The sequence below is a fragment of the Chlorocebus sabaeus genome, chromosome 1, assembly GCF_047675955.1.
Source record: "Chlorocebus sabaeus isolate Y175 chromosome 1, mChlSab1.0.hap1, whole genome shotgun sequence".
NCBI lineage: Eukaryota > Metazoa > Chordata > Mammalia > Primates > Cercopithecidae > Chlorocebus > Chlorocebus sabaeus.
The window spans coordinates 74,783,737-74,806,969 of NC_132904.1; the positions used below are offsets into that span (position 1 = coordinate 74,783,737).

A 23,233-nucleotide genomic window follows, 5' to 3' on the forward strand; every position below is an offset into this window, starting at 1 on the left:
GTACTGAGTCGGCCTGCATACTGAGTACATTATTTGAGCAGGCCTGCCAAGGCATATTATTACACTAGAACAGAGGTCAGCAAACTACAGCCCATACATCACATCTGGTCTGTTTCTGTGGTTTTACTGGAACACAGCTACGCCTACTCATTTACATAATTGTTTATGGCTGCAAATATACTACAACAGCAAAGCTGAGTAGTTGCTACAAAGTACAGATGGCAGTCTGAAGTATTTACTATCTGGCTGTTTACAGAGAAAGTTTGCTGGCCCCTAGACTAAAAGTTCTCACTCTGGTTTGCATAAACATGTCCTCCTTCAAAATATTACCATCTAATTTAAGTTCATCACTAAGGAGATAGATTTAAGCTAAAACCGAAACCAATGAATCCCAAATGTATGCTTTGAAATAACCAAGAGAAGAAATGACAAGATAAGCTAGTTTGAAGAGCCCATTAGTATTACTGTAAGAAATCATATTCCTTTTTATTATAGCATACCTTAGGCACAAACAATGTCCTAGTTGTTGGTCAGCATAAAGAATGTAAAGATTCAAGAGTCTGGCCGGGCACGGTAGCTCACGCCTGTAATCCCAACACTTTGGGAGGCCAAGGCGGGCAGATCACGAGGTCAGGAGATAAAGACAATCCTGGTGAAATCCCGTCTCTACTAAAAATACAAAAAATTAGCCTGGTGTGGTGGCACATGCCTGTAGTCCCAGCTACTCAGGCGGCTGAGGCAGGAGAATCGCTTGAACCCGGGAGGCAGAAGTTGCAGTGAGCCAAGATCGCGCCACTGCACTCCCACTTGGGTGACAGAGCAAGACTCTTTCTCAAAAAAAAAAAAAAAAAAGAAAAAAAAAAAAATCAAGAGTCTAATACGGTAAACTTGTACTAACAAGCTTAAATCACCAGCTTGTTCTTTCTGATTCTTAACCATTTATTCTTTTTCCACATCACAGAAGCACAGGTCTGGAAATAACTCAAGGGATCATTTAGCTTAATATTAACACTTTACTGACAGAAAACCTACAGTCCAGAAAGATCAAGTGATTTTCTTACCAGTGACTGAGTGCCCAGTCACCTGGGCAAGGATGTCAGTCTCCTGTCAACTTTTTTTTTTTTTTTTTTTAGTAAAACATCTCATTGGGGGAGCAATAAATATAAGTTCTGGGTATATTTTTCTACTGTAAGGAAAATCAGAAAAGCTTTTATTTACCAATCTAACATAGTTCCATAAAGTTCTCTAAAAAGTCCAACATTATGACTGAAAAAGGTCTGAATTATTATTGACATGCTATTTTGATAAATAGTACTGTTTTCATATATTACATAGTACTTTCTAATTTCCTTTTATGTCAATACAAACAAGCCTGCTGGGATTATGACAGAGATTGGACTGAATCTATTGATTAATTTGGGGAGAACTGACATAAACAATACTGACTCTTCTCCATAACACGATCTCTTTCCATATTCTGGGTCTTCTTTAATTTATCCCAGTAATGTTTTGCTGTTTTATGTATAGAGATCTAGGATGGTTTTTGTTAAATTGATTCCTAAGTGTTTTAATTTTTGATGTCATTGTGAAAGGAATTAAAATTTTTTTTTTTTTTTTTTTGAGACAGAGTCTTACTCTTTTTGCCCAGGCTGGAGTGCAGTGGCACGATTACAGCTCACTGCAGCCTCTGCCTCCCGGGTTCAAGTGATTTTCCTGCCACAGCCTCCTGAGTAGCTGGGACTATAGGCACATGCCACCATATCCACCTAATTTTTGTATTTTTTTTTTCAGTAGAGTTGGGGTTTCGCCATGTTTGCCAGGCAGGTCTCCAACTCCTGACCCTCAGATGGTTTATCTCCCTTGGCCTTCCAAAGTGGTGGGATTACAGGCGTGAGCCACTGCGTCCAGCCAAGACACCTTTGTTTTTGAGTACCACAATGACAAGTGTAATGCCCTTCAAATCAGGAAATTCAGCAAGATCTATTATTTGATAAACATTTTAATCACACATAGCAAAAAGGTTTTTTGAGTTTGGGCAAAACAGAGATAGGGGTTATTTAGGATATTTTAGTTTTCGGGACATAAAAGTAACATGATGGAAGTCTCCAAAGGGCTGTTGTGAAGATCATAGAGAAGGCAGCAACAAGTTATTAGTCACAGATTCAACAGACATTTAATATGTACTTATTGTATACCAAACACTATGCTATATGCTTTAAGTGGATTCTTAATCTTCATAATAATCTTGTGAAGAATGTCTTGTTTCTATTTTACTGAAGCAGAAGTTGAAGCTCAGAAAAGTAAATTAACTTACCCAAGACCACGTTAAGACTAAAGTCATTAATGTTGTGGGTTCATATTCATGTGATTCTAAGACCCTATGTACTAAACTGGTCTTCCATACCATATATATATACACACACATATATATGTGTGTGTGTGTATATATATATATATATGTATATATAAAACCACTCTATAAATCATAAAATGATTTTTATATGATCATAACCATAACCATCAACATCATTTAAAATACTAAAAGTCAGGAAACTTAAGTTTTAATTCTAGCCTGGCCAGTCAGCTGCATGATCTTGAACAAATTAGTTTCCCTCTCTTCACCTCTAGACACTCTATCATTTGAGCAGTTTGGAACTAACTGCCCTCTAAGGACCCTTCGAGATCTCATATTCTAGAAGTTTCTCATTCTATGAAATCTATTCCCTTCTGTCTTGGCTGAGCGTTCTTGCTAATATGATTCACTAGGAATGAAGAATTTTGTTCACTGACCTCATCCATAAAAGGGCCGAGGAGGTAGCAAATAAAAGCAAACAATAAACAAATGGTAGATGTATAAAATAAACTTCAGGTCTTCAGCATGCTCTATCTTTTCAGCCTGGTTAGTATATCATCTCTTTTGAGCTCTTCTTCATTTTTTTGTTTTTCCATTGTACTTTAATACCATGTTAAAGTACATGTTATATGTTTCAGAATTATACAGAATTTCAGGTATCTCAGACTTTGTCACCTATGAGTAAGATGAGGATGTTTTTAAAGCTCTCCGTTCTCCCCAACAGTGAATTTCTTAAAATAAAAATGTCTGGAAATAAGTCAGAATTTTTCAAAAGAATTTTTTGTAACTATTTACAAAGTTATAACCAAACAGTAACTAAAACATTCAGCCAGGCATGGTGGCTCATGCCTGTAATCTCAGCATTTTGGGAGGCTGCAGCAGGTGGATAACCTGAGGTCAGGGGTTTGAGACCAGCTTGACCACCATGGTGAAACCCCATCTCTACTAAAAATAAAAAAATTTGCCAGGTGTGGTGGCGCATGCTTGTAATCCCAGCTAATTGAGAGGCTGAGGTGGGAGGATCACTTGAACCTGAGAGGTGGAGGCTGCAGTGAGCCGAGATCACACCACTGCACTCCAGCCTGGGTAACAGAGCAAGACTCCGTCTCAAAAAAAAAAAAAAAAAAAAAAATCATGTGGATATTTACTGGGCAGCTACTCTGTGGCTACTAATGCGGTGATCTAAAGAGGAATAAGATGCATCCTTACTCTTATCTCCCATGCATCTCCTCCCCCAATCCCAAACTGTGCTCTAGCCTCAATAAACTGTCTCCAGTTCTCTAGACCTTGGTGCACTTAAAATAGCAGCCCAGGGACAAAAGAAGACAAACTTGAATTTACTGAGAAAATCCCGTATTGACCAGGATTACCCTGAGTTGATTAAAACTTACATTTCTATCACTGGCCAGATGGGGGCTTGATGTTGAAACTAAATTCAGAATTTAAAAAATTATGTATTTTCACACTTGAGATTAACCCCAAATTTTTTATCTGGTAGTTATATCTTGGCATGGAGTCAGGCATGGTTCAGTTAAAAGCAGGTAAATCTTGCTGAAAACTGAGAAGCCCAGAACCTCTTAGAAGTAGACATAGAGAAGGCAGAGAGAGCCACTAAGAAGAGTTCCAAGGCTGGTTTGGCTGAGAGAACAAAAACTGGAGAACATAACAAGGCTCAGGAGTCCACTGAAAGCAGGTCCACATCTTATGCTCTTCTCTAACCCTTGTCCCTAGAACAGGAACCGGCAAAAGCAGGTTCTCAGTGGTAAGGGCACTGAAGAAACAGAAACTGAGGCATCACTAGAAACGTGGGCAGTAGAATCCAAGAGGAGGAAGAAGCATGTTCTGGGAAAAGAGAAGCAGATTTTCTTCAGAAATACAAGCAGAGAGACCACATGCAACCCAGAAGCCTTCCAGTCAGCAGGCAGGCTCCAGCCACTGGACTGAGGTGTGGTAAGACTCTGGTCTATGAGAGGGGGTAACATAAAAGCAGGACAGGGTCCACTCCTGGGTGGAATCTGAGACTACGGGCAGGTTATCAGGGCAAAGATTGGGACACTGGAAAATTAGCCAAGATCCCAGGGCTAACCCTAGCTAGCACACAAGAGCAGGGGTAAGGAAAAAAGATTCCACAGCACTGGCTTTATGCTGGGATGCAGGAGGCCTGGACTTAATGGTAGAGTTCAGAGGCCCCTGGCAATGAGTACAGAAGCAGAAGTTGGCAACCAGGTAGTCCTGACACACATATCACCTCTAGATCACTATTTCCCAGACTCTTCCATTTTGTGGACAGGTGAAAACATTACCTCTTTATGCACTTGTGCACTTTTAGAAATGGACACATGGGGCTGCCAATTTTTAATGTCAAATATGGAAAACTATCATTTACTATGACTGTCACTTCACACACACGAGAACACTTTAACATACATGCACAAAGAGAATCTCTGAATAAAGGGAAGTCTTAAAATCTGATTACATTTAGTTTTATGAAAATTGATTATATCTTCCTCATGTTTTTCATATTTTTGTGGACTAATGAAAATTTCTGCAGCTCAGCCCTGTAGGTCCCCATTTTGAAAAATCTGCTGCAGACCAGTATCTTCACATTGTGCACCAGCCTTCCCAGGCAACCGGTGGAGAGGAGGGGTGGGCAGTTGAGTCCAGCTAGCATCACTTGACCCTCTCCTCTGCTATATTCAAAGTGGCTCCCTCTCAATTGTTTCATAAATTATTCTGTTTCATGTGAGATTTGGTTAAAAAGCAATGCTTTAAAAAAGGTTTGGAAATCACTCCAGTTTACTGTTGAAGAAACTGAGATAAATCATAACAAAGCTGAAATTTAAAACCAGGACTCTGATTCCCAGCACAGATCCTAGAGAGAGAAGACTGTATCTACTGATTTTGTAGAGTTCAGAATCCTATGTAGAGCTACACGTAAATAGATGTTTAATCGTAATCGAGATCTTCAGAGGTCCAAGGTGACCTTACCACTAAATACAAAGTTCTAATCTACTTCTAGCCCAATATGAGAGTTAGCCTGGGCTTTGGAATCCAGTCAGGGACCAATTCAACAATCATTTACTAGGGATAATCAGAAGCACTCCAAGAACCAAAAAAGTAGAGGGGATCTTATGAGATGTTTGGGAGCCATTCAAAGCTTCTGGCACAGTGGAGTTGGGAAGAGATGTTCTCTGGGTTTTGGCAGGTAACACTAGACTGTCTATGCTGGCTGGATGGGGTGGTGAGGGGGAGTGTCTGGTATTTAAAAAAAAAAAAGGCAGAAATAAGGATGAAGACAGAATGAAGAGAACAGGGTCAGGTTTCTCCCTGTCTCCTTTTCCTCCTCCAGAGGATTTAGACTTCCCTGAAGTTGGTCAAGGTTGGAGTTTGGTCTAGGACAACACAGAAATATTTGTGAGGATTTTATAGAGCTCATGTCTGAATTCATGGCCTGTTCTGTGGATGACTAAAACCAGCTGTAAACAAAAAATGACAAGCAAGAGATCGAGGAGAAGGCCTGATATTTCAGGGTTATTTAAAATAATCTTTTTATTTCTTTCCCTTTCTCTCTTTCTTTCTTTCTTTCTTTCGAATGAGGATTTCAGATCTGGCTGGAAACTGGTCTGGATATTTATTTTCCTCATTGTCTCAGTGGAAAAAAAGGGTGGGTGATTCAGACAGCAGCCTCCGCCTCTGGGCTGGAGCCTGGGTCAGTCTCCACTCTGTTCTTTCTTCCTTAAGAGAGGAGTCTCAGCCTGGGGAGAAGATGCATATTACCGCCCACATTTGCTTTTGGCTTCTAACAAGGGTTCCCCAGAGGAGTTGGTCTGATTTCAGTTAATAAAACAAAACCCAAAAGGTCGGGGAGGGAATGAGGGAGGAAAAGGCACTCCCAGGGATGAGAAGACGGAAAGCGGGAGGTCTCTGATCAAGGTTTCTCCTGGGCACTCTCTCTCTCTTTTCATGGTGGGGGAAGGACCAAGGTCATCAGAATGAATCTGAATGGACTACTTGGCTCTACCACACTTCTCCCTGCTGTAAGAAATCCAGCTGGAATAAGAGGTCCTAACTTTTAAGGCACCAGTCATTCTCTCTGGAAAGAGCTGTTTGAAGATCCCAGTAACATTCCTCCACTGGATGCTGAAGACTTCCCCAAAAGCATTCCCATGGGTATCGTTTGACCCCAGGTGGGACCCAGGACTTAAAATAATTCTAGTGTTGACTTACCTGGGAAACTTAAGGATTACTAGAAGTTTAAATATTTACAAAATATTTAAAGGGGGCAGTCTCACTAAAATTTTAGTAGAGAAAAGGTGGGGAAGAGACACAGAAGAGTTGGTCAGAACTTTGGGAATTCTTTCTTCCATAAGATTAGACATGTGACTACTGTGAAATTCCTGCCAAGGAGTTTGAGAAGGTAAAAAACTAAAATAGTAGAGAAGATACAGTGGAGGCTCTGGCCTTATTTCGAAATCTCCAAGAGTTACAAAATGGGGCTCTGGTGAGCTAAATTGCATGAGCTGTAACTCACAATAGTTTGTAGGTTCCTCTAAGAAGGATCATGTTATCTTGCTAGTTTAGCTATCGGAGGTTAATATCAATGTACAGATAGCAATGAGCACTTTGGGAGGCCGAGGCGGGTGGATCACAAGGTCAGGAGATCAATATCATCCTGGCCAACATGGTGAAACCTTGTCTCTACTAAAAATACAAAAATTAGCCAGGCACAGTACCGTGTGCCTGTAATCCCAGCTACTTGGGAGGCTGAGGCAGGAGAATCACTTGAACGTGGGAGGTGGAGGCTGCAGTGAGCTGAGACCACCCCACTGCATTCCAGTCTGGGCAACAGAGCAAGACTCCGTCTCAAAAAAAAAAAAAAAAAAAAGAATAGTCAGTTCTCACTGATTTATAAACCTCTTGCTCCTCTTCCTTCTTGCTGGCCGTTTTGTGACTTAGAAGCAGCCATGGTAAACAGCTCTGTGACAATGGGTTGGTAAAAGTGAGGAGTCAGAGGACACAGCCATAGACGCGAGTGAAAAGCCTTGGATTCGGGGCCCTGCCACTCTACTTTCTGGCATCATCACTTAGTGTCTTTAAGTCTTAGTTTCCTTGCTCATGCGATAGGAATGATATTATCAGCCCCTACCTATCTCACTTTGTTTCCTCATGCTTAAATGAGACTGCATAAGTGTTGTGTAAACTATAAAGTTCTGTAAAAACACCGAATATTTAAATTATATTCTGTTCATCTTGTCCTACAGACACAAAAATCATCACTACTACTGCTACGACCACTACAAGCAAAAAATGAAGTGAGCAGCTGCTGTTCACAATGTGTACCTGTACGTTCTCCAAGCTTTACCTATGCAACTTCCCAACAATGCTGTGAGGAGCATCATCTCCAATTTACAGATGATAAAACCTCCAAGAGGGAAAGTTATTTATTCAACATCAATAAGGTAAATAAGTAGCAAGGTTGAGACTCAAGTGCAACTAGCTGTCTTTTGGCATCCCTGTGATAGTGGCTGTGCAGGCCCTAGAATAGCTACTGAATACATGGAGGAGGGAGGGGATAAAAGGAAAAGAGAAGTCCTCAGCTTTGAGGATTCAAAAGGGGTGATGGCTTTCCTAACCGGGAATGACTCCTGAGCACATGAATAATTCACTGAAGCTCTCTACTGAGAGACGGCTCTTTTTGTGTGTGGTACATCTGGTCAGGGATAGCTGCCCACGACTGAGCCACAAATGTGAGGACTTGGATCTGCTTGCTTGTAAACACAGCTCAGAGCAGCTCTCTGCTTCCTTACTCTAAGGACTGACAGCTATTTTGATTCCAAAAGGCAGGTGAGGTTTTTTCGTTGGTGCACACACACACAAAATAAGCAAAAATAAATCCCACATATATGATACAGAATCTTGATATGTGTTCCTGCAACTGCTTTTCCTTCTAGCACATCATTCCTGGTTTCCTTTTGAAACGAGTTCTCTATCAAGAGAGTGTTTCCTCCAACCTTATGTTGATTTTAAACTCACTTTCACTCCTGGTCTGGTCTTGAGCCTGCAGGTTTTATCCTAGACATTTTTGGTTGGAATATGTGAAGACTGGAAGGTGGCAGTAGAAATAAGAATCTGGAGGTGGCAAGAAGGGTGAAAAAACAGTCTCCATCTGCCACAAACCTCTTCTAGCTGAAAGTAAACACATAAGTTTTTATATGAGTCCTATCACAACTCTTTTAAAAAAAAAAAAGTAGTTGGGCACAGTGGTTCATACTTGTAATCCCAGCACTTTGGGAGGCCAAGGCAGGTGGATCACCTGGCCTTGGAGCCCAGGAGTTCAAGACAAGCCTGGGTGATATGGTTTGGCTGTGTCCCCACCCAAATCTCATCTTGAATTCCCATGTGTTGTGGGAAGGATCTGGTGGGAGGTAATTTAATCATGGAGGCAGGTCTTTCCTGTGCTTTTCTCATGACAGTGAATAAGTCTCTTGATATCTGATGGTTTTAAAAAGAGGAGTTCCCCTGCACAAGCTCTCTCTCTTGGCCTGCTGCCGTCCATGTAAGACATGATTTGCTCCTTCTTGCCTTCTGCCATCATTGTGAGGCCTCCCCAGCCACATGGAATTGTAAGTCCATTAAGTCTGTTTTTTTTTTTTTTTTTTTTTTTTTTTTTTTGGAAATTGCCCAGTCTTGGGTATAATCAGCAGTGTGAAAATGGACTATTACAGAAAATTGGTACCAGTACAGTGGGACGCTGCTGAAAAGATACCTGAAAATATGGAAGTGACTGGAACTGGGTAATAGGTAGGGGTTGGAACAGATTGGGGGGCTCAGAAGAAGACAGGAAAATGTGGGAAAGTTTGGAACTTCCTAGAGACTTGTGAATGGCTTTGACAAAAATGATCACTGCGACATAGACAATAAAGTCCAGGCTGAGGTGGTCTGAGATGGAGATGAGGAACTTGTTGGAAACTGGAGCAAAGGTGACTCTTGTTATATTTTAGCAAAGAGGCTGACAGCATTTTGCCCCTGCCCTAGAGATTTGTGGAACTCTGAACCTGAGAGACATGATTCAGGGTATCTGGGGGAAGAAATTTCTAAGCGGCAACGCATTTAAGAGGTGACCTGTGTGCTGTTAAAGGCATTCATTTTTATAAGGGAAGCAGAACATAAAAGTTTGGAAAATCTGCAGTCTGACAAAGTAATAGAAAAGAAAATCCCATTTTTTGAGGAGAAACTCAAGCTGGCTGCAGAAATTTGCATAAGTAAGGAGGAGATGAATGTTAATCCCCAAGACAACGGGGAAAACGTCTCCAGGCCATGTCAGAGGTCTTCACGGCAGCGCTTCCCATTACAGGCCCAGAGGCCTAGGAGGAAAAAAACGGTTTTGTGGGCTGGGCCCAGGGTCCCTCTGCTGTGCGCAGCCTAGGGACTTGGTGCCCTGTGTCCCAGCCACTCTAGCCATGACTAAAAGGGGCCAAGGTACAGCTTGGGCTGTTGCTTCAGAGGGTGGAAGCCCCAAGCCTTGGCACCTTGCACATGGTGTTGAGCCTGCAGGCACACAGAAGTCAGCAATTGAGGTTTAGGAAACTCTGCCTAGATTTCAGAGGATGTATGGAAGTCTAGATGCCCAGGCAGAAGTTTGTTGCAGGCATGGGGTCCTCATGGAAAACCTCTGCTAGGGCAGTGCAGAAGGGAAATGTGGGGTCAGAGCCCCCACAAAGAGTCCCTTCTGGGGCACCATCTAGTGGAGCTGTGAGAGAAGGGCCACCATCCTCCAGACCCCAGAACGATAGATCCACTGACAGCTTACACTGTGTGCCTGGAAAAGCTACAGACATTCAATGCTAGCCCATGATATCAGCCCGAAGGGAGGCTATACCCTTCAAAGCTATAGGGGTGGAGTTGCCCAAGGCCGTGGGAGCCCACCTCTTGCATCAGTGTGACCTGAATGTGAAACAGGGATTCAAAGGAGATCATTTTGGAGCTTTAAGATTTGACTGCCCCACTGGATTTTGGACTTGCATGGGGCCTGTAGCCCCTTAGTTTTGGCCAATTTCTCCCATTTACAATGGCTGTATTTACCCAATGCTTGTATCCCCATTGTACCTAGGAAATAACTAACTTGCTTTTGATTTTACAGGCTCATAAGCGGAAGGCCTTGTCTTGGATGAGTGAAGACTTTGGGGGACTGTTCGGAAGGCATGATTGGTTTTAAAATGTGAGGACATGAGATTTGAGAGGGGGCAGGGGCGGAATGACATGGTTTGGCTGTGTCCCCACCCAAATCTCATCTTGAATTCTCACATGTTGTTAGAAGGACCTGGTGGGAGGTAACTGAATCATGGGGCAGGTCTTTCCCAGGTTGTTCTCATGATATCTGATGGTTTTAACAAAAGAGGAGTTCCTCCGCATGAGCTCTCTCTTGGCCTGCTGTCATCCATGTAAGACATAACTTGCTCCTCCTTACCTTCTGCCATGATTGTGAGGCCTCCCCAGCCATCTGGAACTGTAGGTCCATTAAACCTCTTTTTTTTTTTTTTTTTTTGTAAATTGCCCAGTTTCAGGTATGTCTTTATCAGCAGTATGAAAATGGACTAATACACTGGGCAATATAGTGAGACCCTGTCTCTACAAAAATTAAGAAATTTAGCTGGGTGTGATGGTGCACAACTGTAGTCCCAGTTACTTGGAGGCTGAGGCAGGAGGATCACTTGAGCCTGGGAGGTCATGATTGTGCCACTGCACTCCAGCCTGGGCACAGACAGACAAATGAGAGAGACAGACAGACAGACGAATGGACAGATGAACAGATGGAAGGAAGGAAAGAAAGGAAAAGAGGGAGTATCTGCTTGAAAGAGGCTCCACATATGATGAAGCCCCTATAGGAGCAAACCAGGGGCAGGAACACTGGCTTGAACAACTCCAGGGGATACCCCTACACAGAAAACAATGTGAACAGTCCTTTGGGAAATGTGCAACTTGAGGTTCTGCCAGTGGGTTCTAGGTCTGTCTGGATGCATCCATGGAGAAGCAGAAGCATGGGGTGAGAACAGTAAGTATGTTATCCCTATTTTACAAAAGGAAGCTGAGACTTTATTGAGTGACCTGCTCATGTAATCACAGAGTAGTGATTTGAACTCAGACACCCTTGTCCCCAGCGTACAGACTAACCAATAGAGCCTGATGACTAGATTAAAGCTCTTGAAATTACTAAATTAGGAATATTCCAGACCAAGGACTTTGGCAATATGGGTTAGTAAGGAGGGAGAACCTCAGCCTACCATAGGGACCCCTGGTGGGTGCTTCCAGTACAATGCATAGTGTCCAAAGGAGCAAAAATATCCAGGCCTGTTTCTGGCAGATGTTTATATTCCAGAAGAACAGGGACAAAAAGACAGCATATTAAAATGCAATGTCAGGTCTGGGTTAGACTAGAATCCCAACTTTCCCATCTTCTAGCTGTGTGACCTTGGGTCAAATCATTGCTGTTTGAAAGGCTTACTGTGACTTTTTAGTGGGAATTTATGTAAAGTCTCAATTTTCACAGAATAGATGGTCAATACACAGCTGCGATAATTTCTTTTTGTGATCACCAAGGGTCAGGTGCTTTTCACCTAAGGCAGGTACTGACATGAAGACTCAGGTGATTGGATTGTTCTCAACAGGCCCCAGTAAAAGGAAAGCAGTGTTGCACTAAGGAAGAGTTTCTTGGGCTGATAAGAGTTGGGTAGCCCTTCTGAACCCAGCCAAGGATGCGGGGTGGGTAGATAAAGAAGATCTTTAGCCCTGGGGAGTTATAAAAGTGCTGGGCAGGGAAGAAAAAGTACTCAATTTCGTCATTTGAAAAACTGAAATATTGGAAAAAACTGCTTTAAAGTTCATATGGAACCAAAAAAGAGCCCGCATCTCCAAGACAATCCTAAGTCAAAAGAACAAAGCTGGAGGCATCACGCTACCTGACTTCAAACTATACTACAAGGCTACAGTAACCAAAACAGCATGGTACTGGTACCAAAACAGAGATATAGACCAATGGAACAGAACAGAGTCCTCAGAAATAATACCACACATCTACAGCCATCTGATCTTTGACAAACCTGAGAGAAACAAGAAATGAGAAAAGGATTCCCTATTTATAAATGGTGCTGGGAAAATTGGCTAGCCATAAGTAGAAAGCTGAAACTGGATCCTTTCCTTACTCCTTATACGAAAATTAATTCAAGATGGATTAGAGACTTAAATGTTAGACCTAATACCATAAAAATCCTAGAGGAAAACCTAGGTAGTACCATTCAGGACATAGGCATGGGCAAAGACTTCATGTCTAAAACACCAAAAGCAACGGCAGCAAAAGCCAAAATTGACAAATGGGATCTCATTAAACTAAAGAGCTTCTGCACAGCAAAAGAAACTACCATCAGAGTGAACAGGCAACCTACAGAATGGGAGAAAATTTTTGCAATCTACTCATCTGACAAAGGGCTAATATCCAGAACCTACAAAGAACTCAAACAAATTTACAAGAAAAAAACAAACAACCCCATCAAAAAGTGGGCAAAGGGTATGAACAGACAGTTCTCAAAAGAAGACATTCATACAGCCAACAGACACATGAAAAAATGCTCATCATCGCTGGCCATCAGAGAAATGCAAATCAAAACCACAATGAGATACCACCTCACACCAGTTAGAATGGCGATCAATAAAAAGTCAGGAAACAACAGGTGCTGGAGAGGATGTGGAGAAATAGGAACACTTTTACACTGTTGGTGAGATTGTAAACTAGTTCAACCATTATGGAAAACAGTATGGCGATTCCTCAAGGATCTAGAACTAGATGTACCATATGACCCAGCCATCCCATTACTGGGTATATACCCAAAGGATTATAAATCATGCTGCTATAAAGACACATGCACACGTATGTTTATTGCGGCACTATTCACAATAGCAAAAACTTGGAATCAACCCAAATGTCCATCAGTGACAGACTGGATTAAGAAAATGTGGCACATATACACCATGGAATACTATGCAGCCATAAAAAAGGATGAGTTTGTGTCCTTTGTAGGGACATGGATGCAGCTGGAAACCATCATTCTTAGCAAACTATCACAAGAACAGAAAACCAAACACCGCATGTTCTCACTCATAGGTGGGAACTGAACAATGAGATCACTTGGACTTGGGAAGGGGAACATCACACACCGGGGCCTATCATGGGGAGGGGGGAGGGGGGAGGGATTGCACTGGGAGTTATACCTGATGTAAATGACGAGTTGATGGGTGCTGACGAGTTGATGGCTGCAGCACACCAACATGGCACAAGTATACATATGTAACAAACCTGCACGTTATGCACATGTACCCTAGAACTCCAAGTATAATAATAAAAAATAAAAAATAAAAAAAAACTGAAATAAAGGTGATAAAGTGATTAAACGAAATAGGCTACTATGCAAAAGAAAGTAGTCAAATGTTAACTTTCTGTTTCTCCTCAGATCCCAACTCTCAGTCAAAAAAAAAAAAAAACACTGAATGAATAATTAAGTTTTAATTTTTTACCTGAAGGTTTTACAGATATAAGCCAGTTTAAGAGAGCCACAAAATTAAAGCATAACCAGATTCTCCTCTGAGACAGAAGAAAAGCCAATTGTTTTCAACAGAAGGATCTCACAAATAACCTTAAACCTCTATCACAGACGATATTCTTGCTCTGATAATTAAAACACGAGATATTTAATAAAATAATTCTTTTAAAAAGGCTTAAGAAAATATATACATGCGTATGTGTATATACATATTTGTGTGTGTGTGTGTGTATATATATATATATTAAAAAATACACACACACACAGATATCTATCTATCTGAATATATTTTTGGCCGGGCGTGATGGCTCACACCTGTAATCCCAGCACTTTGGGAGGCCGAGGTGGGTGGATCACTTGAGGTCAGGAGCTTGAGACCAGCCTGGACGACAGGGTGAAACGCTGTCTCTATTAAAAATACAAAAATTAGCCAGGTGTAGTGGTGCATGCCTGTAATCCCAGCTACTGGGGAGGCTGAGGCAGGAGAATTGCTTGAACCTGGGAGGTAGAGGTTGCAGTAAGCCGAGATCGTGCCACTGCACCCCAGCCTGGACGACAGAGCAAGATTCCATCTCCAAAAATCAAAAGAAGAAAATAATATATTTCCTAGCCAGGTGCAGTAGTGCATGCCTATAGTCCCAGCTACTTGGGAGGCTGATGTGGGAACATTGCTTGAGCCCAGGAGTTTGAGGCTGCAGTGAGCTGTGATTATGCCACTGTACCCCAGCCTGGGTGACAGGGCTTACAAGACCCTGCCTCTTAAAAAAATATAGCTCAGTGCAGTCTTGAACTCCTGGACTCAAGCAATCTTCCCCTCTTAGCCTCCAAAGTAGCTGGGATTACAGGCTAGGAAATATATATATATAATTTTTTTTTTTTTTTTTGAGATGGAGTCTCGCTCTGTCGCCCAGGCTAGAGTCCAGTAGCACTATCTTGACTCACTGCAAGCTCTGCCTTCTGGGTTCACGCCATTCTCCTCTCTCAGCCTCCCGAGTAGCTGGGACTGCAGGTGCCCACCACCACGCCCGGCTAATTTTTTGTATTTTTAGTAGAGACGGGTTTCACCGTGTTAGCCAGGATGGTCTCAATCTCCTGACCTCGTGATCCGCCCACCTCGGCCTCCCAAAGTACTGTGATTACAGGCGTGAGTCACTGCACCCGGCCAGGAAATATATTATTTAATAAGGCTATTGACAAAATACTCAATTATTTGTCACCCTCTAATACTCTCCTCCTTAGGGAGGCCTAAGCTGGTTGTATACGTGTCACTAATCTTGGTGATTCCTGTTACAGCATGACTCTGTGACTATCTGGTTGCATGCCTGTCCCCTCCTCTAGGCTATGATGTCTGAGCACTGAGACTCTACAGTTCATCTTTGTAGCCTCATTGGTTATGACAGGAACTTGCATAAAATAAATGCCCCATAAGGTTTGCTGAATGAATAATGTGTGAATGAACAAATGAGCCTTGCTATCAAAGAAAGCAAGCCCAGATAATGTAGTTCCCACATTTTCATTGTACTGAAGTCCTATGCAGTAAAAGGATTCAGACAATATCTTTTAAATATGTGATTTTTAAGAAAGATATCTGCACCGAGTAATTTTTGCCACATCTCAAGAATATTATTTTCTTGATGAGAACACCTCTAATCCCACAAGAAAATAATTCAATTAAAAGCCATTTGCTTTTTGGTTATTATTTTCCCCTCATCATACCTATTTCTTAAAAAGCTGAGGTACTTCTTGGACCCATTTCTCACATTGTTAGAGTAGGTAGCTAGGCAGACACGGGCAGGGCAAGAGAGGCTCCCGCCCACATCCCACCAGGAATGTCAGACAACCATCAGGTGAGAGTCAGGCGGTTAAACTCTCTAAAATAACAACTGGTTGCAGCTGATGCTGGGGAAAGAGGGTCTCCCAATAGATAGAAAGCACCTGAAACTGGTGATCAGCAGCTTTCTGATAAGATCTAGGAGATAGGCAAGTGGGCTCAAGCACGCACTATAAGGCAAAATGGTAGAGTTTAACTGGTATTTGGACTTCCTCTAGGAACACTTGACTGGTAAAGAATGCCTCAGGTGGGCATGTGTACAGCTTTAGTAAAGACACTGTGCATGCAGCCCCTCCAAAGTGTGGCAGGCCACTGCACATGCAGATAGCCCTCTCCAAGGGAAGAATCAGGGGAGAAGAGACACAACCCCCCGGAAGCATGACAATGTCTAAAACTCCAGATCAAAGGTCAAACAGAGCACTGAAATCTCTCAAGTTACCCACTTGGCCCTCTTCCAAGTGTTATTTACTTCCTTTTGTTCCCGCTCTAACACTTTTTAATAAACTTTCACCCCTCTTCCAAAACATGCCTCAGTCTCTCACTCTGCCTTATGCCCTTTGGCTGAATTCTTTCTTCTGAGGAGGCAAGAACTGAGGTTGCTGCAGACCCAGATAGATTTGCCACTGCTAACATTTATGAAAGCTTTGAGACTGGTGGTTTTGTGGAGTTTTTTTCCCCTGCTTTTTTTTTTTTTTTTTTTTTTTTTTTTGAGACAGAGTTTCGCTCATGTTGCCCAGACTGGAGTGCAATGGCATGGTCTCAGTTCACTGCAACCTCCACCTCCTGGGTTCAAGCGATTCTCCTGCCTCAGCTTCCCTAGTAGCTGGGATTACAGGCACTCACTATCATGCCTGATTAATTTTTGTATTTTTAGTAGAGATGGGGTTTCACCATGTTGGCCAGGCTGGTCTTGAACTCCTGATCTTAAGTGATCCACCCACCTTGGCCTCCCAAACTGTTGGGATTACAGGCCTGAGCCACTGTGCCCAGCCTCAATTTTTTTTTTTTTTTTTTTTTTTTGAGACAGGGTTTTCCTCTGTTACCCAGGCTGGAGTGCAGTGGCGTGATCTCGGCTTTCTGCAACCTCTGCCTCCTGAGTTCAAGCAATTTTCTTGCTTCTGCCTCCTGAGTAGCTGGGAATTCAGGCGCACACCATCACAGCCTAATTTTTGTATTTTTAGTAGAGACGGGGTTTCACCATATTGGTCAGGCTGGTCTCGAATTCTAGGCCTCGGGTGATCCGCCTGCCTCAGCCTCCCAAAGTGCTGGGATTACAGGTGTGAACCACCATGCCCAGCTCCCCGGCCTTTTAATTCATTTCTTATTCCTCACCCCCAACTTTTTTTGTTTTTTTTTTGGACACAGGGTCTCGTACTGTCATCCAGGCTGGAGTGCAGTGGCGTGATCACAGCTCACTGCAACCTTGAATTCCTGGCATCAACCAATCCTCCCACCTCAGCTTCCCTAGTAGCTGGGATTACAGGCATGCTACCGTACCCAGCTAATTTTTATTTTTTATCGAAATAAAAATGTTACAGTGAACCATGATTGTGTCACAGAACTCTAGTCTCGCTATGTTGCCCCGGCTGCGGCCCCTTTCCCTCCCTAACTTTTTTTTCACTGAACATGCATTGCTCTTCATCAGGAATAAAATAAAGGGAAAAAAAGTCTCCATGAAACCTATAAAATGACAAAGATTTGGGGAAAACAGGAAATTCCACTCAGGAAGCAAGAAGATTATACTAAAGAACTTAATAAATAGGGGCTCATTATCCTTCCCCAAGGAAGATAAAAATCACAGAATTCCTAGGTTAGGACATCTCGTTCAGGAATGTCTGGCTACATAATTTGCAGAGCCCAGTGTAAAATGAAAACGCAGAACTTCCTGTTAAAAAAACTATCAAGAACTTCAAGATAGTAATAGTGGAGTGTTAAACCAAGTGCAAGGCCTTCTAAGTATGGGGCTCTTTGTGACACTACAGTTCATATCTCCATGAAGCTGGTCCTATGTCTAGGGGCTCCCTAACCTGGCTGGTCCTCAGAATTACCTGAGGAACTTTTTTTTAAAGAATGAGACATAATTTACATGCCATAAATTTCAGCATTTTAAAGTGTAAAATACAGTGGTTTTTAGTATACTCATGAAAGTGTACAACTATCATCACTATCTAATTCCAGAACATTTTTACCACTCCAAAAAGAAACCCCATACTCATGAGCAGTCGCTTCTCATACCGTCACTCTCTGTCACCACCAATGTATTTTCTGTCTCTGTGGATTTGCCTACTCTGAACCTTCATATAAATGGAATCAAAAAAAGATGGTTCGCTCTGTCTTCTTTCACTTAACATGTTTTCAGTACTTCATACCATTTTGTGGCTTAGTTATATGTATATACCATATTTGATTTATTGATGGATATTTGGGTTGTTTTCACTTTTTGGCTATTATGAATAATACTGCTGTGAACATTCTTGTGCACGTTTTTGTGTGACCATGTTTTGGGAATATGCCTAGGAGTAGAATTGCTGGGTCAATTCTACTACCCCAGAAAAAACTCTGCTCTTTAACCATCCCACAGAGTTTGAGATGAGCCTAAACAAATGTTAAGGAGCATTTCTACAATTTAACACTAATTTCAAAAAGGTGAGCTACTCTTTTGTGAAGATTATCAAAACCCAAACATAAATGACTGTTTCCTCCTTTTATCTGTCCCTCCCAAGTGAACATAAATGAACACTGGATCATCAATAATCATCACAAAGAACCCACACAAACAAGGGTCAAGTGTGACTGTGCAGGATGGCCTGAAATGGGCTAGGACAGACAGAGGTGAAGCAGAGGAGGGACCAAGCTGAGACCTTCCCTATAGGATGGGTGACAGGTAATGGGACACAGAGTGCTGGACAGCATAGGGAAGAGAGAAAGCGGGAGGGATGAGGAATGGCAGTGGTGTTGAGGCAACTGAGGAAACACCACAAATACCTTTAGCTTTATCACAACCCTAACACTTTTTTTTGCTTTCCTGTTAGAGCATAATTAGGGCCAGGTGTCCCTCTAATATTTGGCCAACCCCTTCACTCTTTACCCTTTATCTATGAACCCTCTTCCGACAGGAAACCTTAGCTAGAGCCTGCTGTCAATGCTCCAGGAATCCAAGGGACTTGCCTCAACCCCCTGTGAGAAAGATCTATGTGTGTTCTCATACCTGTGCTCTCCTCAGCCTGATTGAAGCCACAGATCTGGCAGATGCTCTGGACCCACTTATTCATGTCCTCTTCTGTCTCAGCCACCAGGTAAAAGGTGCGCTCGCTGGTCTTGACGTCAAACACAAAACTATCCTGCAGCTCCTTCTTGTTAAAGGTCAGGCCTGCATCCACCTGCTCACAGAAGTTCAGGTTGATGATCCGCAGAGGCTTCTTGGAGTGATCGTTCTTGTAGTATTCCAGAACATCTGGGTCACCGCTCATTCGGCCACTCCGTAGGATAAACCAGCGTTTCTTCCAGGCCTAAATCATATCAGGAAGGAGTAAGAAGAAGGGAAGAAGTCATTAGTTATTTCAAAGCTTTTTTCTTTCAGAGACAGGTCTTGCCCTGTTGCCCAGGCTGGAGTGCAGTGGCACAATCAAAGCTCACTGTAATCTTGAACTCCTGGGCTCAAGCAATCCTCCCACCTCAGCCTCCCGGGTGGCTGGGACTACAAACGCACACCACCACGCCCAGCTAATTAAAAAATTTTTTTGTAGAGGCAAGGTCTTGCTCTGTTGCCTAGGCTGGTCTCAAATTCCTGGTCTCAAGAGATCCTCCCAACTCAGCCTCCTAAAGCGCTTGGATTATAAGTATGAACCACTGTGCCTGACCTTAAAGCATTTTTTTTTTTTTTTGAGACGGAGTTTCACTCTCGTTGCCCAGGCTGGAGTGCAATGGCATGATCTTGGCTCACCGCAACCTCCGCCTCCAGTGTTCAAGCGATTCTCCTGCCTCAGCCTCCCGAGTAGTTAGGATTACAGGTATGTGCAACCATGCCCGACTAATTTTGTGTTTTTAGTTGAGACAGGGTTTCTCCACATTGGTCAGGTGGGTCTTCAACTCCTGACCTCAGGTGATCTGCCTGCCTCGGCCTCCCAAAAGTGCTGGGATTACAGATGTGAGCCACCGCATCCGGACGACCTTAAAGCTTTTAATAGGTTCTCAGATATAGTAGGTTAAAGATGGGGGCTGTGGGACCTGCAGGTGCCACGTGACCTGTCCCCTTTTCAGAATTCCCAGGTTTCAAAACTGGAGGATTATTTTAGAATGCATGTTTGTGCAGCATCTCACTATGTAAACAGGGTCTTATCACTATAAAGTAAGATGTGGCATTTCCACTGTTTAGATCAGGAAGTTAGATGATGACACTTCAGAGCAACTATTTCTTTAGGCTAGAATACAGATCCAAACTCATAGCATTTTTAGTTAAGGGAGAACTTGCAAAGCCATAATCAGTTTATCCATGGGAACCCCCAATAAGGCAGGGTGAGTTGAAGTAACAATGTTATACACAGTAAGTAGCAGAAAAACAAGTTGTCTAACTTTTTAGTACAACCTGCTTTTAACCAAAACATGATGCCTTAGAAGAATCACAGACAAACTGCTCTAAAACATGTAACCTCAGGACTTTTTTTTTCCTGTCTTGTTCACTGGTGTTTCCTTAGTCCTTATGATAATGCCTTGTACCTACTAAGCTTTCAATATGTATTACTGAATGAGTAAACTCCTTATACCATTCCACACCATAGAACTGAACAGGTGATTACATATTCTCTCAAGTTGTCTTCTACGTTCCATTTCTTCAGCAAGACTGAGTAATCTGTAAGCAGATATCACACAAAGACTACATATAACAGAGACCTGGGTTCAGTCTATGCTTTACCACTGACTTGCTGTGTGAATTTTTTTTTTTTTTTTTTTTTTTTTTTTTGAGATGGAGTTTCACTCTGTCACCCAGGCTGGAGTGCAATGGCATGATCTTGGCTTACTGCAACCTCTGCCTCCTGGGTTCAAGCGATTCTCCTGCCTCAGTCTACCAAGTAGCTGAGATTACAGGTGCCCAACACCACACCTAGCTAATTTCTGTATTTTTAGTAGAGACAGGGCTTCACCATGTTGGCCAAGCTAGTCTCAAACTCCTGACCCAGGTGATCCACCTGCCTCAGCCTCCCAAAGTGCTGGGATTACAGGTGTGAGACACTGTGCATGCTGGCACTGTGTGATTTTTGATTAAGTCATTTACCTCTTTGAATCCTGCCTCATCTATATAATGAAAATCACTACCACCACCACCACCATCTGCCCTACCTACCTCATAGGGTGATTATGCAAATGAGCCCAAAGCACTTTGTATACACCCTGAAGCACTACAAATGTCAAGGATTTGATTATCACAATTCTTTAGACCCCATGGGATCTACACTCTGTTAATTCTACCATCTTTTCACGCTCACCTTTCATCCCTGTCCTCATTTCTTTCCTTATCCAACTCTGTTTCTGCAATCCATTATCATAATCATTCCCTTGCTTCTTTCTCCATTCCTCTTATTTACCCAGCAAACCCCAGCTAAGTCTAATGCTCTGCCAACTCTGTTTCCACTTGGCTGTACACAGATGGAGAAAATCATGTGACCATGCTGACTGGTCTCACTTTTACTTCAAGTGGTCCCTCATGTTGCCCAACAATCCTACTATATTTACCTAGTCAATGACTTTCTCCTGTTCTTTGGCAACAATCTCTTAGCTTCTCTCTTTAAACCTCCAATGCCTCCACTCTTTTATATCTTATTTCATGAGAAAACATAAACAATCAAAAGAAAATTTACACATGTTCCATGACTACATTTACCATCCTGCCTGTACCTGTAGCCTAGTAACACACTAGGGAGCATAAAAAGTCCTTCCAATCAAGGCCAACCATCTTCCACTTGTGCACAAAGACATCACTTCAACAATTCTCCCCTTCTTCAGAATCGTTGCATTTTTCCTCCTGACTAGGATGATTCCCATCAAGACAACTTTTCCTATCTCAGAAGAAAAAATTAAAAGCTTGACTTGATCCCACAATTCTTCACCAACTATGGCCCAGTTTTTCTACTTCTCTTTATAGTTATACTTCAAAGAGTATTCTATACTACTAATCTTTGTTTCCTCCCATCCTATTTGAAGGCACTCTAATCAGGCTATCCCCCACCCCGCCACCACCCCAATTGCACCACTGAAATAGCTCATCAAAGGTGTCAAAGACTTCGGTGCTGATAAATCAACTCATGGGCCTTAACCCGATCTCTCTTGATCTCTCTCCAACATCTGACAAGTTTATTATTCCATTCTCCTTGAAACACTTTCTTCACCTGGCTTCAGCACGCACTCTCAACTCTCCTTCTATCTACCGGGCCTCTCTTTTTCAGTCTCCAGTGCTGGTTCCTCTTCGTCTCCCTGACCTCCAAACATTAGAATGCCCCAATGCTCAGTTCTGAGATTTTTTTTTTTTTTCCTACACCCACTCTCTAGGTCATTTTATTCAGTTTCACAGCTTTAAAAAACCATCAAATTGCTGTGATTCCCAAATTTATATCTCTAGCCCTAGAGCTGTATATCCAACTCCTCACTAGTAGGTATCTCAAAATTAATGTGTTCAAAACTGAGGTCCTGACATCTCCCAGATCTGCTCTTCCTGCACTCTCTCCTATCTCAGTTACCTGCACCTTCGGCCTTCCAGCTGTCAGACCAAAAATCTAGATATCATAGTTGACTCCTTTCATACTCTACATCTAACCCATCAGCAAATCCTGTCAGTTCAGAGAGTTCAGAATATATCAACGATGAGCTTGCTTCTCCTCACCTCCACTGTTGCTCGCCTGGTCTAGTCCACCATTTTGTAAGTTTTCCTGCTTCCACCCTTTCATCCTGCAGTCTATCCTCCACCGCAAAATCAGAAAGCAGGAAGTAAATCAGAACATGCCACTTCTCCGCTCACAATCTGCAATGGCTGTTCATCTCACTCAGAGTAAAGCCAAAGTCCCCACAATGGCCCACAGGCCTGATGGGACTGAGCCTCATCCCACCCCTGGCCTCAGCTCCTGCTGCCCTCTGCCTTGCCTATTCTGCTCTGGCCATGTGGCCTTACACACTGTCAGGCACGCTCCTGCCTTACGGTCTTTAGTTGTTTCCTGGCCCTGGAACACTCCTCCCCCAGATATTTCCTTTGCTTATTCTTTTTTTCAAGTCCTTATTCAAATGTCACGTTATTGGACAGGCTATTCCTGGTCCCCAGTGCTCCCACTCTCCTTCCCCCTTACCCTGCTTTACTGGTCTCACAAAGCATGTATAACCCTAAAAGATACCAATTTTTATGACTTCTCCGCACCCACCTCCCAGAAAGTAAACTCCACCAGGACAAGGATTGGTTCTTTTTATTCCATGATG

At 42.6% G+C, this 23,233-nt stretch overlaps 1 protein-coding gene across 2 annotated transcripts in view; it reads right to left on the reverse strand.

Annotated features, from left to right (window-relative positions):
* GAB2 (GRB2 associated binding protein 2) overlaps window positions 1–23,233 on the reverse strand; it is a 208,416-nt gene that overhangs the window by 45,781 nt on the left and 139,402 nt on the right. For both annotated transcript variants that reach the window (XM_008020277.3, XM_073019678.1), the window contains exon 2: window positions 18,984–19,284. In XM_008020277.3, the coding sequence (XP_008018468.2) occupies window positions 18,984–19,284 (301 nt within the window). The remainder of the gene's footprint in view (window positions 1–18,983; window positions 19,285–23,233) is intronic.